General features: G+C 37.5%; 2 protein-coding genes across 4 annotated transcripts in view; one reads left to right on the plus strand and one right to left on the minus strand.

Moving 5' to 3' along the window:
- The window catches only part of LOC136261137 (uncharacterized), a 258,251-nt gene that overhangs the window by 235,316 nt on the left and 9,711 nt on the right, over positions 1 to 13,224 (minus strand). The window lies entirely within an intron of this gene.
- On the plus strand, positions 1,113 to 12,398 carry LOC136261086 (uncharacterized). Of its 3 annotated transcripts, none has more exons than XM_066055069.1 (5): positions 1,113 to 1,343; positions 1,400 to 1,688; positions 8,426 to 8,823; positions 10,214 to 10,330; positions 12,061 to 12,398. In XM_066055069.1, exons 2-5 carry the CDS (start codon positions 1,433 to 1,435, stop codon positions 12,070 to 12,072), a joined length of 783 nt encoding a protein of 260 aa, XP_065911141.1. In that variant the 5' UTR covers positions 1,113 to 1,343; positions 1,400 to 1,432; the 3' UTR covers positions 12,073 to 12,398. The 3 variants fall into 3 exon arrangements, with proteins under 3 accessions (XP_065911141.1, XP_065911127.1, XP_065911133.1); XM_066055055.1 differs by having other exon boundaries at positions 1,113 to 1,339; XM_066055061.1 differs by having other exon boundaries at positions 1,113 to 1,339; positions 1,411 to 1,688.

Consider the following 13,224-nt stretch of genomic DNA (forward strand, 5'->3'; position numbering starts at 1 on the left):
AAGAGATGATCAACTAGCTAATAGTCTTGTGCATTGGGCCAGCTGGTAACGATTCACTGCTATTTTTTGGGTACTGATGATAGGCTCTAGCTGGGCCAGTGCTAATTTTTTTGGGCCCACTTGTAACTTAAACTCAAAAAGTGTAAAAAGCCGAAAAAAAGCTTCTGAAAATCTCTGAGTGGATCCCCGGCCTATAGCTTCTGTGCTCCCACTCCTAACCATTGCGCTGTCGCTGCTAGCTGCCGAATCACAGAATTTTTGTCAGTTATGCGGGTCTGCCACAGAGTCTTATAGATCTTCTTGCGCTTCGCCACGCTCGAGGGTGAGCAAGGCTTACAACTTGCATCGATTTTAAACATGAGCCAAGCTAGGAGGAGATTCTACAGCTTTGTAAAGCTAAGGTGGTAACTCAATTGGATGCATGGAGCATGGTAGCAGTACCCTCTACCATACTATCCGCCTTTTAGGCCAACATTTATCCATACCTTGTTTCCTGTCCACCGCCCGCATCAATTTTTCGCTACCGCATGCGTAATTATTATGTATTTCATATTTCGAAATATTTTAAATAAACTTAATTATCAATACTGTGCTGCCTGAGTGTTGAACTTTTGGTCACCAGCTAATTCAATGGAGTATTGTAGAAGTGTACGATGTTGTTTGCTGACTTGTTTTGGGAGAAAAGTTGGCTGCCTCGAAACTATTGCAGTTTCAGACGATTTGAAATGTGATTAAGACTTGATTAAGACTTCTGTAGCTAATGCAGTGAGCTATGTAACTGCTGTGTGTTCAGTTTTATACATGGTAAAGGGAATAATGAATTTTAATAAAATAATAATAATAACCGCCCGCCCTCCCCTGTTTGATGCCTTATATAGGACAGGAAACAAGGTATTGATAAATGTTGGCCTTAGTACGATTATAAAACGAATGTGGGCCCAAAAAATTAGCTGTGCCGGTCACTTTGATAGGTCATTATTGATATATAGCTACTATATGCAAAACAACCATCACATCTTTTACTTACGTGACTGCTCTGTGCCATGCTGCTTCTCTACTAAAATTTCTCGGTCCAAACGCAAGGTCAAACGGTTGCTACGAAACCAATTTAAATCACGTGCTCAAAACAGGCGGGATATTTCGACCACGTTGTTGCTGCCTAGGTTGCTAGAAAACAATGCCTGGAACAAATCTTTGGCACTTTGTGCCAGTTTCTTCTCAACGAATAAACGAAGGAGTCTATATCGGAAAGGGCAGTAAGACCTACCAAAAATACGGTATTATTAAACTTGGCTCGTTGATGGTGAGAAAGGGCAACGATGGAGTATCTTGTCTTGTGGTAAGTGCGTCCGTCGTATACCTAGCACCTTAGGCTGTTCATTGTTCATATCTAATGCAGGCTACCTTTAGCCTTAAAGATTCGGAGCCAAGAATGTTGGATTTAAAACATTTTAACCGGGCTGCCAACGAATTTTGCAAATGCTTCAAGAGCTGCGGGAGCGAGGAGGCGTTCATCGAAATGTTCGACGGAAAGATGTCAGCAAGTGATGATCCAAATCCTAAGTGGCCTAAACTGATGGAAGTCGCTAGTCATGCTGCACGCAAAAGACAACAAGAAAATGTTAATGATCAGCAAGCTGAATTTAATGACTCCGGAATGGACAAAGAAATATCACCATACCATCAAGGTGACTGTGTGCTTATATACTTTGTACCTAAAGGGACCTCTAAAAATGTCAGCATGCAATGCACCCGGCCTTTCATTTTGCAGACTGGACTCGGCAACTTTGCTGGAAATGAAAGGGAATGGCTTGGTTGTATCTGTACTTGGTTAGCATTGTAAGGTAATACATAAGGCCCCATTGCATAATTGCTGTTAACGTTTGTTCAATAAGGGGTACGGCATCCATTTTGCTTCTGAATCTTTATCCTTTGTGTGTTGTATTATCTCTTGCATTTAACTTGTAAGTGCTAGCCAAGGTTCTTTTTTTGACTGACCATAATCCCAAGTATACAGACACAAATTCCTGTTTCAGAAGTATTCTAACAAATTAGTGCATGTACAACCTTCTTGGTTCATAAGGAGTAGTAGTATCAGTTATCAGAGTTCAATAGTGTTGTCTCCAGTATTAGAAGAGATAATTATAAAATGCCTAAATTATTGACCAGGCACCATTTCCAGTAGAATTGTCAAGTCCAGTTTGTGAGTCCAGTCCAGGAAACCTATTATAGGCCAATGCATCCATCTTTTGGCCAGTCTATAAGTTTTCCATGAGCATCTGATGTTACAGTAATATAAATCATGGTGTGATCTAATAGTCTGAATGTTGACTGAATTTTGTTTGACAAATTTCCTTTGTTTAATTGCTTAATGTCTCTCCATTACAAGCAGTTTTAATTTGTAACCGTAACTTTTTAAACTGGTTTTTCTATGAGGTTTCTCTCTCTCTCCTATTGGGACCATACATAATCAGCTTATTCCAAGACCACGAGCACAAGTGTGCCTGGCAAGGAGTTTAAAAATGGACATTGCTTTCTCCTTTACCAAGTGCAATACAGTGGGCAGCATTTATTGTGCCAGTGACCAAGTAATACCAGGCATTTGTATGGTATATGGGATCAACCTTATTATGGTAATGGTTATTTATTTGTGTTTTAAGACTTATGGGTCAATGCTTTATATTAAAACTAGTTTTGTAGACTCTTCCCATTTAGGTTTGTCCAATTTTAATATTTATTTAGGCATTAGAGAGCTGTTTATTGGTGCATACTAGCTTTCATAAGGTCAAAGCTTTGTTTTTTTGACACAGTACTCTAAATGTGTTCTAGTTAGATATGTTTTCCTTTGTTGTTATGGACTCTTGGTCATATCTAGCTATCCTAAGATAAATTCCTCAATAAATTATATACTCTACTATAATACTGTTCAGTCACATGCAGTGGTGGGTATTGCTTTCAGGGTTCTGCCCACACTTGTTGACAATGTTTCAAAATGACTAGTGTCTCTAAAATCCAATTATTGCTTTCTTAACTCTGTAATTACTAATGCTTTCTAATACAATAAGCCAACACTCAGAAATTCCTAAGCAGTATCCTGTACTATATCGTAGGGATCATGGATGTTTGCTCGTTTTCACAAGAAATTATTAACCAGAAATCATGTTAACTTGGTAGTATTAGTTAGAACCAAAAGTGATAATTTTTTTTTCAGAGTTACATGTACACTGTACTTAGAAAGCTGCTGTAGAACTTTTTCAGTTGAATTTTCTGACTAGCTTTCTATACAAGAGCACAAGCAAAGGGTTTTAACTCCAAGCACATGTTATGCATTGCTTCAGCCTGACTAGTACCTTTTGGATTTCAGTACATGAAGATTTTTTCCATGACATGGAACATTGCATTGGTTTGCCATTTTCAAAGCAAACACATGACATAATTTTGTGGGGTTCCAGAAAATGCGGAATTCTGGAATAAGTAAAATCTTAGATGAAGCTATTTCTACCCCATATACTGGCTCTACACTGAATAAATACTCCTCACCTTGTATAATCGCGAACACGAAAACACCAGAACAATGCCAAGCGATTCTTAAGGTAATCTTCAAATATAATTCACACAAAAACATTCTAAAGTGATCTTTTCAGGCTAAAATACTTTCAAATACACTTTTCTATAGATTCACTACTTAAACTTTAGTTCTTTTTCCTGTACTAGCTAATACAGCCAATGTACTCCTGGACGTGACCTAACTTATGTACCGTATCATGGTAAAGTATTAAAAGGTATCTCTTTTACGGACAAAATAGCAATCCAGCCTGGTATTTTTGGGCAAAGATCTAGGTACTATTGTACAAATATAGATACATATGCAAGTATGGATTTACCTAGCATTGGTTAAGTGATTTAAAAAAAGTAACAGGTACTAACTAAGCAACATACACCTAGGGACGGAGCGATGTAGAACATTGAAGAAATCATATATAGTTAGTTAGTTACTTAGTTAGGGTTTAGGATTAATCTGAAAGCATTTTTTAGCTTGGCTATGCCTAATCAATGCTGCCAAGCTGTCATAAAGTAAATATTTGGCTGGGTTTTGGTTGATATTGTAGGGAAGAAACCCCCAATATCCAGGATTCCTAATATACAGTCACTACTGTACTGTATGATAATATTCCAAGCAAAAACATTCGAATGTTTCCATCTGCTTTGGCTGTCAAGCTTCCAACAATGTTCTTAGTATCTGTTTGTCTTTTTTTGTTACTTGTTTATTTGATCTTGGGTTGAGTATCAATCAGTTTGCCAACTCAAAGAATCAATAGACTATTACCTACAGAGCAAGAAATAAAGAAAATTATATGGATTGGCATTGGTAAAATGCATGTGAAAGTTCATAAGAAAAATATACAGTATGAGTTCCTTTTGTGACCTTGACATTACATCATACGTATGTAGTACTGCTAATATTTACCTTATGATAGTATTGGTTAGACTCAAAAATGTATTCACATTTATAGGAAACCCTTCTACCAAGTTGCTATGAAAGTATATTATTAGAATTTTCTGACTGAATAACTGGGGTAGTGCTAAAAGCCGGAACGGAATAGGAATGGAACCAGTTAGGGCGCGCGCCGAACTAAACCTACCGTAACAAGCTATTTTACCACTCCTAACCCTTTGCACATTATTTAGACTAACAATTCCTGTACCTACAGCTGCATAGTAGGTCGCCTACGCTGTGTTTTTGATGACTACTAACGAGATTCTATTTAACAGCCACCAACATTTCAGAGTTTTTCATTTAGTTCCGTACCTAGCTACATCTTAGCTTACGCTACAAAACATTCTATTTAGAATCACTTCACATACTGTAGCTAGCTAAACTGCAGCCAATTCAAGCTGAAATAATGTAACTACCGAAACCAGCCTATATTTCCCATAAAATACTTGGAAACACTCTGTAACATTTAAATAATACGGTATTTTACCTCTTGCGATCACTAAGAAGTAATTTCACAATGTGATTACTGTTTACTGGAAGGATTAAACAAAGAACACGTACAAGTTGGCGAGCATTAAATAGAATTTTCACGAGGTGTTTCATAGAAACAAGGCATGTACAACTTACAATGTAACTGCAGACGAAGTAGCGTTAAGCTCTGGATAATTTTATATGGTTAGGGGTGATGAACAAGTCGATTAAGGTGAGTTTTGTTTAGCGTACGCCTAATTGGTTCCGTTCCGTTCCGTCTTTTAGCATTACCCGAATAACTGAATGACAAACCGATGTCCACAAAAAACAAAGAAAACATTCAACGATAAATTAGGCTATAGGTTACTGTTCAGCATCGCTGCATCTGTAGATGTGTGCCTTTCACCAAGAGTGGCAGCTAAAGTGCATGTGTCATGGTGGTAGCTACCTTTGTCCTTCTTTGTGTCTGGTTCCTTTTCCACTACCAAACAGGCGATGATTTGCAGTATAATTATGTGTCATTACTTCAGTATGATTCTTAATGATTGCAGAGGTACTTCTTACAGAGGAAAGGAGATTCAGCAGAATGACGGAAATAGCGAAATTGGCGGAAACAGTGGGATTTTGAATTACCATCGTTCACATACTTATATCTAGCTACTCTGTACTACTAGCTAATATGTATGACTGACCAAATTTAAATCGCATTTCCAATTTGGACCACCAGATCTGGTTTTCGTCAACCTAAGCAGAAGGAACAGTTGCCTGCTATCTGTTCTGTACACCTTCCGTTCCGTAGTCTCATCCATCAGTCACTTCACACCTTATCATGCCATATTGTAGTCTGCCATGGCTAGACTGCACGACTGCATGGTACCTGTCATGGTACTGTAGGCACTTATAATTTCCAATTAATGAGCGCTGTGCAGAACTTCAGAAGGATATATGGTGTGGTGAGATGACTGGTGGATAAGATTACGGAACTGAAGGTGTACAGAACTAAGCCTGGGCGGTATTGAAAATTATGAAACGATATACCTTCTGTAAATATATCAGTATTGAACAAGTAGTGTTTTACCTCAACAAAGGCACAAAATACCCATGGTAGCTCAATAAACCCCAGGTGCAAATCACCACAAACAAGCTTGTTTACATAATTTGACAAGGTGTCTACATCACCACATGCCTACAACCATTGTCACATGTCTAGTTACATTCTAAATATGGGATAAAACATGCCCACAGGGAGGCCATAATGCCTAGACGGTATGGCGGTAAAACCGGTATCACTCAAATATCACAGTTTACTAACAATACCGGTATATAGCACAGGCTTATACAGAACAGATAGCAGGCAACTGTTCCTTCTGTTTTGGTTGACGAAAACCAGATCTGGCGCTCCAAATTAGAAGTGCGATTTAAATTTGGTGAATCATACATATTTTAGCTAGTACAGTACGGAGTAGCTCCCAATAAAATTGAGGTGGTAGTGTGTGTAAACAATGTTAAAGTGGCATTGAAGTAATTATGTGAAGCCATACAAAACTAATTAAACAGCATGTTTGTGGTCATGCGCGAACAAATCCAGAAATCTGTAGACCATCACAAACCAATTCTAGGGCTGGAAAGAACCAACTCCATCAGACTACTGGGCTACTGCTGTTGATACAAGTAACGGTATTCACGTCTAGATGGCTTCAGTTTGTCAAAACTTTGGTTAGTTCACTGGCAAACATAGCACGCTGATGTCGTGTGATTAGTGCTATACGGAGCGCGCCCATACCAGCCAGATAGGCTCACTATTCAGCTTATTTCTTCAAAATTACTTGCCATAGACCATCAAAATTTGGTACAAGCATCGGGAAAGCTTGTCTCTAAAAGGCTACAGAGAGATTTTTGAGGATCTTTGTTTTGAGGGCGACTTGTTGTACGAGGAAGCCGTGAATGTGTCTTTTCTCTGCCTTTTATACTTTTCTACACTAAAAGGGCTCTGTCACATTGTTCTACAAAGTAAGAAAAGTTTATAACTTGAAAAGCTAAGCGCTGTGGTGTTCCATCACGGAGAAATAAGACAGAGTAGGCTGTAACTTGTGTGGCGCATCCTTGAAAAGAAATCACTGAATTGCCCAGAATCTTGTGTGATAACGTAGATGGTATTACATTACTTGGATGCCAATTCTTATTGAATTTCTCCAACTAAAACAAAAGTTATAAACGATTAATAAATTTCAATTAAGCGTGTGGGTGATAACAGACGCTTGTTTAATGGGATTTGTACGGCTTCGCATAATTACTTCAACGCCACCTTAATTCAAAATCCCACTGTTTCCGCCAATTCCACTACTTCCCCCTTCCACTGAATCTCCTTTCCCTTCTTACACTATTCTTTGCTTGGGATGCCTTGTATCATGTTTGGCATAGCTGAAAGTGAAGCCTAGCATCACATTCATTTTTGCTTAAGGTGGTGATGAAGTAATTATGTGAAGCCGTACAAGACTAATAGGACAGGATGTTTGTGGTCATGCTTGAAAAAAACATGGAAAACTATAGAACAAAGCTGTGCACTACGAAGAGATGAAAGAGAACCGTCAAAACTGTGGTAAATTAATGGTGAACAATGCCAGCTGTCATCACGTGATCACTCCTTGGCCATCACTATTTGTTAAATAACTTCATTTTTGTTTGCTGTAGAGCTTCAAGATTGCATAGAGGCAACAGGCAAGTGTATCTTTACAAGCCTACTTATAGATTTTTCAAGGTTCACATTTCACGAGCTAGTTCTCATGTTGAAGAACACTGGTTAGCGTTTTAACAACTTTCCATGTCGATATTGATAAAAGGAATCCGTAGATTCATTCTAACAGATGAGAAACTATAAGAGCCGAAGTAACTTAGCGCTAGCTTTTACCATAGGAGAGTTGTTTCAAAAATCGGCTTGTAATTGCAAAGTTCATAGTCATAAAATGAATTAGAAGAATGAAAAATATGGCATTCAAATATTTTATGAAATACAAAATTTAAGATTACTAGTATCTCGATAGAAAAATGCTGTTATCTTAAATTCTTTATCTTGATAATAAAAATTATCTCAGTAAATGATTTATCTAAATTATCTCCCAGCCCCACTTGTGACACAATGTTCTATAATTACGCTTACTTTCCTTTAGATGTCTGGTGACTTAGTGAGGTTACTAAATCCAATTTATCTACCTTGTAGTTGTTTTACCATGCACATTTAGAGGTTTCTGTAGGTACAGTATGTGTAATGTACAAAAAAAATTTGACTGTTCAAAATCCACATTGTCCACTATGTACAGTGTGTTCATGATCCATTCAGCAATTTAGTCATGTCCAATAAATCCTTACTTGGCCACCTCTCGAGTATATATGCGTAATGTTAATTAACTGTTGCTGAATTTGGTGCTTCCTTGTACATTATGTGTGTTTGTATTTCAGGTCATTTTGTGTTGCCAGTTAAGTGTTTGGAATGCCCCCCAGAAGAGTGGCTGGTGAGAAATTGCTCTGATACCATTGTCAAGCAGCTAAAACAAGAAATGTTAAAAAATGCTTGCACAGATGTCCAGCCTATTCTTTGCATAGTTCATCTGAAAGATGGTGAAATTTTCCAAGCTAACATGAAAGAGGGATACAAGTACTTCACTATAGGGGGAAATCATTCAAGACAGGCTCTTCAAGAACTTTTATCAGAGAAGGAAGAACTACAAAATTGCAAGCACTATACTCACAGATTATGTTCTGTATATTTACCAATGAATAATACCCTAGTGAGGAGGTTGGCCAGTAAACATAATTGTGCTGCATCACATGTGCATGAAATGACTACCTGGGATTTGGTAAGGTTACATGTAAAACCTAAAAGTATATACATAATGTGTGTTTAGCAGAATCATTTGTAATGGTGTTTTGTGTGTAAGTGTGTGTAAAAGATTGTTTGGTTTTGATTGTGAACATTTTCACTAGGGATTTTAACAATTTTTTAATCTATTTAATTTATGGTTGCAATTGACCGATGTAAACAACAGTGAGAAATATGTAGCTCCTTCCTTTTTTTCACCCTTTTCAACCCAACCCACAGCACCACTCAGTGGCGGCTACCAATACTTATTAAATTTAAAAAAAAAATACAACCAGTATGTATACTAGATAGGTAAATACAAAAATTATCAGGCAAACTATATTACAGCATAGTTATAAAGTACTGCCTGAATACTACTATGGCTATGTTTACAAAACAGATGAAAACTAACTACTGTAAGCGACACATTACGCATAGAAAAATCATCTCAACTGTTTTATAGTCTATCTATCATATTATTCTTTGAAAAGTCTCCAGGCTGCTCTTCATTTTTATCCGTGTAATCACGGGTCATGCCCACTTTTATAACAGACATATATGCGTCTTCTGAGAGAATGAGGCTTATTAAGGTCTTTTCATTGTAAAATACCTAAACAGTCCACAAGGAAAGCTGGTCTCGGAAGTCTGTGAAGAGTCGCTGTACCCATTATTAAATTCGGAAAAGAAACCCACCTTCGAGCCAAAGCTTACCTGAGAGAAAATTCATTACAGGCTTTATTTAGCCTTTATTCCTTATATATAGGCTGCTTTTAATACTTTATTGTTCATACGCATGTGTGTGCACGTACAAAGAAAGATAGGTAGATACATAGATAGGTAGGTACACGCACAATTTTTGGAAAACAATTCAGTAAATCACTTGGGCACACGCCTGGTTTAACAAAAGCAACACCACATGCACAAACACACAATCAACAGAATGTAAATGTATGTAGTGACAAGTCTTGTCCGTTCTCCCGCTCATCATGACCTTCTATCATACTGTAGCTAAGGATCCATTATCACTTACATCTTTCATCACATATCAGGGAGGTTGGGAGGGAAGTATCCTGTCTGAGAAATTGCAGCCTAGATTTGACAATTTTTTCACACAACATGCTCATTTATGTTAACCACCAAAACCATGCACATGATAGCACATGCATGCTTGTCCAATCTGGAAGGAGGTTATTTTCCATTTAATTCACTACATTCAACCGGCGGAAAATTACTAGCTTGAGAAGTGTTTCTGATGCCAGCAAAACCTAAACATTCTAATTATTTCAGGCATGACAATAAGGGTAACTTTTCAAAATTCTGCCAAAATTTAGATGAAGATGCATTGATTATAATGCCAATTGTTATGTATATATGCATTATTGCTGTAGATACAACAAAGCAGAAAGTTGCTGTATGAACTATCAGATATTCCTCTACATCAAGACCCACCAACGAGGAAGCCTGAAGGTTGGAGGAAAGCATGTTCAGCAGTTCTGGCTATAGAGGTAAGCATAGCTGTTGTGTCTTTACTGAGCATGCTGCTTAATACTGAGCAACACATACATATCATACAGTACGATAGTAACTGTATATTAGGGATCCCCAAGGATTGGGGTTTCTTGCCCTATAAATATCACTCAAAACCAGCCTAATATTAACTTTCTGACAGATTACCTGTATTGGTTAGGCGTAGCCAAGCTCAAAAATGTCTTCAGATCAACGCTAAGACATTCCACCAAGTTGCTATGAAATTTTAAAAATTTCGTATTTAACCGAATTTTCTTCTGACTGACTAACTTACTTACTAATGCCTTCAGATAAGCGTAACTCGATAACGGCTAAGCCTACAGGCCTGATTTCTTCACTGTTCGACGTCGCTTCATCCCGAGACGTGCCTTTTCGCTAACCGCAGCAGCTACAATGCGTGCATCATGGTGCTACCTTTGTCCTCCATAAAGATCTTTTGTGCCCAGTTCCTTTCTCCAGTACTACGTGTTTTGTAGGTGCTCAACATACCAATAGCCTCGCTGGTAGCTGAAAACAGAGGATAATGGTATCGTTCGTCTTACACTAATAGATATTAGAGGCGCATAAGGTGTTTACGCACCTCTAATACTGACAATGCCGCCTGGCTGGTCGAACTGACAGCACATAGTGTGCCCAAACCACTGTTATAAACGGTGGACGAACCCACTGAAGAACCCACCAACACATTGACAGTCAAAGGACGCTCTTTGGGGTCTTTGTTTGCCATTTTCACTTCAGCAGGCACGAGATTAGACTCGATTTCATTGGTTCATTTTGATAGTCAAAAAAAATTTGAACTGCCAATTGACTTGCAAAATCCTGTATGCTTTGGATCGAAGCTGGGTTTCTTTTCTGAATTTAAAAATGGGTTCAACAACTTTGAGACCGGCTTTCTTAGTGGACTGTTTAGGTATGGTACAACTGAAAAAACACCGTAGTAGGCTTCATAGGTTCCAGTGGATAAATATCTCGCCGTTCTAAAAGTGGGCGTGACTTGTATCTACTTGAACGAAAATGGAGAACAGCCTGAAAACTTTGTTGCGAGAATTTTCAAAGAATAGTATGATAGATAGACTATAAAACAGATACTTCTGTGCGTAATGTATCGCTTAGAGTGGTTTATTTAAAATAGGCTTCCTTAGCAGTACATAGCAATGTATTTCAATAATTATGAGTTATTCATGAATTACAAAATACATTATAAAATTGAAGTATGATTTAAAACTTTGCATGTTCAGTGTTGTAATACGTAGTTATACATCGGTAATTAAGTCCATGGTTTGCCCCTGGTTTTTTAGAAGTAGTAAAACGTCAACGTGTTTCTTGCATGTAATGTCAGAGAGGAGCTGAAATTTCAGTTTGGTCATAGTTATTGTTCTTGTCCTAAGAACTGAAACTTCAGTTCATAGGACAAGAACTAAAATTTCAGTTCATAGGACAAGAGGACAAGAGCTGAAATTTCAGTTCATAGGACAAGAGCTCAAAGTTCAGTACATAGGACAAGAACTGAATTTTCAGTTCATAGGACAAGAACTGAAATTTCAGTTCATAGGACAAGAACTGAAATTTCAGTTCATAGGACAAGAACTGAAATTTCAGTATAGCAATCACTAAAGTCTTGAATAATGACTACAGTTTCAAATAAACCGCATACAGGGGATTACATTTAGCATCTTTGATTAACCTGTCTCTTTTTACCACTATACAGGAAGTGCCATGATAGCTGGCATTACTGGAGAAAGAAACGTTTGTACGGCAGAGAACGCAGAGAACGACGATATCAGATTTATACATTCTAAAATACGAATAGTGAAAGAAGTGTCAATTACGCCTCCACCACCTGTTGCCCCTTTAGAGCACCCTGACAATGATGATTCTCAAGATATTGACAATTAGGATTTTTGTTCAAATTGTATGTACTCTATTTGCTAATGCTGTTTTGTTGCACTTGTTGTAGGTCTTTGTTTTTCCAACATTGTAAATCAGTTCTTTTGCACTGTAAATTGTGAATCCCTTGTTTCCATATTGTGTTATTTGCATGTTAAATTTTGAGAGGGTCAAAAGTTTCATATATAACGGATTTTTTTCAGGCAATATAATAGATAATAGCGATTCCCACAATATAATAGACAGTGTTAATAAGTAACGCGTTACGTAATATTATTACTTTTGTGGCAACTAAGTAGTATAACGAAATATGCTATAAAAACGGGTAATATAACTCAAGTTATTTTACTTACAAATGTAACGCATTACCTAAGTAATACAGTTACTGTAACGAGTGTAACATTACGTAATATTATTACTACAAGTAACGAAGTTACTGATCTCGTTAGTTATCCTCTGAATAATGCCGAACCACAACGAAGTAACGAAGCCTACTGAATGAAACTTATTCACCAGCTTCTTACTTAAAACCAAGATACGCACATTGTCCAACAACACAATCATGTCACGTGATAAAGTGGTAGTTTCACACGTGACAGCTTAAGGCTGTGGACACAAAGTAATATAATATGTAATATTATTATGCTAGTTACTTTATTTTATGAGTAATATGTAACTAACTAAATAGTTCAGTTGCAAGTAATATGTAATATGTAACTAGTTACTTTTACAAAGTAACTTTCCCAACACTGACTATAGGGCACGGCTATAGCATCTATGCCTTTACCTAGGTGAGAATGTATATAAAGTATTGTAATGCATCTCTGTACAATCGAGTGTCCGGGGTAGACCCGTCCGATATTAGGTGAATTCTTCTACATGGGTGGCGCTAAATGGAATTATCCTGAAAACACTCCCTAGGCAAGTTACGTTCTTCACAATACATTTATATGAGTGTTGGGTTTGTGTCAACGCTGCGTCTTTA

This window comes from Dysidea avara, chromosome 1 (genome assembly GCF_963678975.1).
Source record: "Dysidea avara chromosome 1, odDysAvar1.4, whole genome shotgun sequence".
Lineage (NCBI taxonomy): Eukaryota > Metazoa > Porifera > Demospongiae > Dictyoceratida > Dysideidae > Dysidea > Dysidea avara.

Bases quoted from the DNA above. Each gene is read 5' to 3' on its own strand.
- LOC136261086 (XM_066055055.1), top strand. From the start codon at position 1,178: ATGCCTGGAACAAATCTTTGGCACTTTGTGCCAGTTTCTTCTCAACGA. The intron at 1,340-1,399 runs GTAAGTGCGTCC...TATCTAATGCAG, and splicing joins ATGGAGTATCTTGTCTTGTG to GCTACCTTTAGCCTTAAAGA. The intron at 8,824-10,213 runs GTAAGGTTACAT...TTATTGCTGTAG, and splicing joins AAATGACTACCTGGGATTTG to ATACAACAAAGCAGAAAGTT.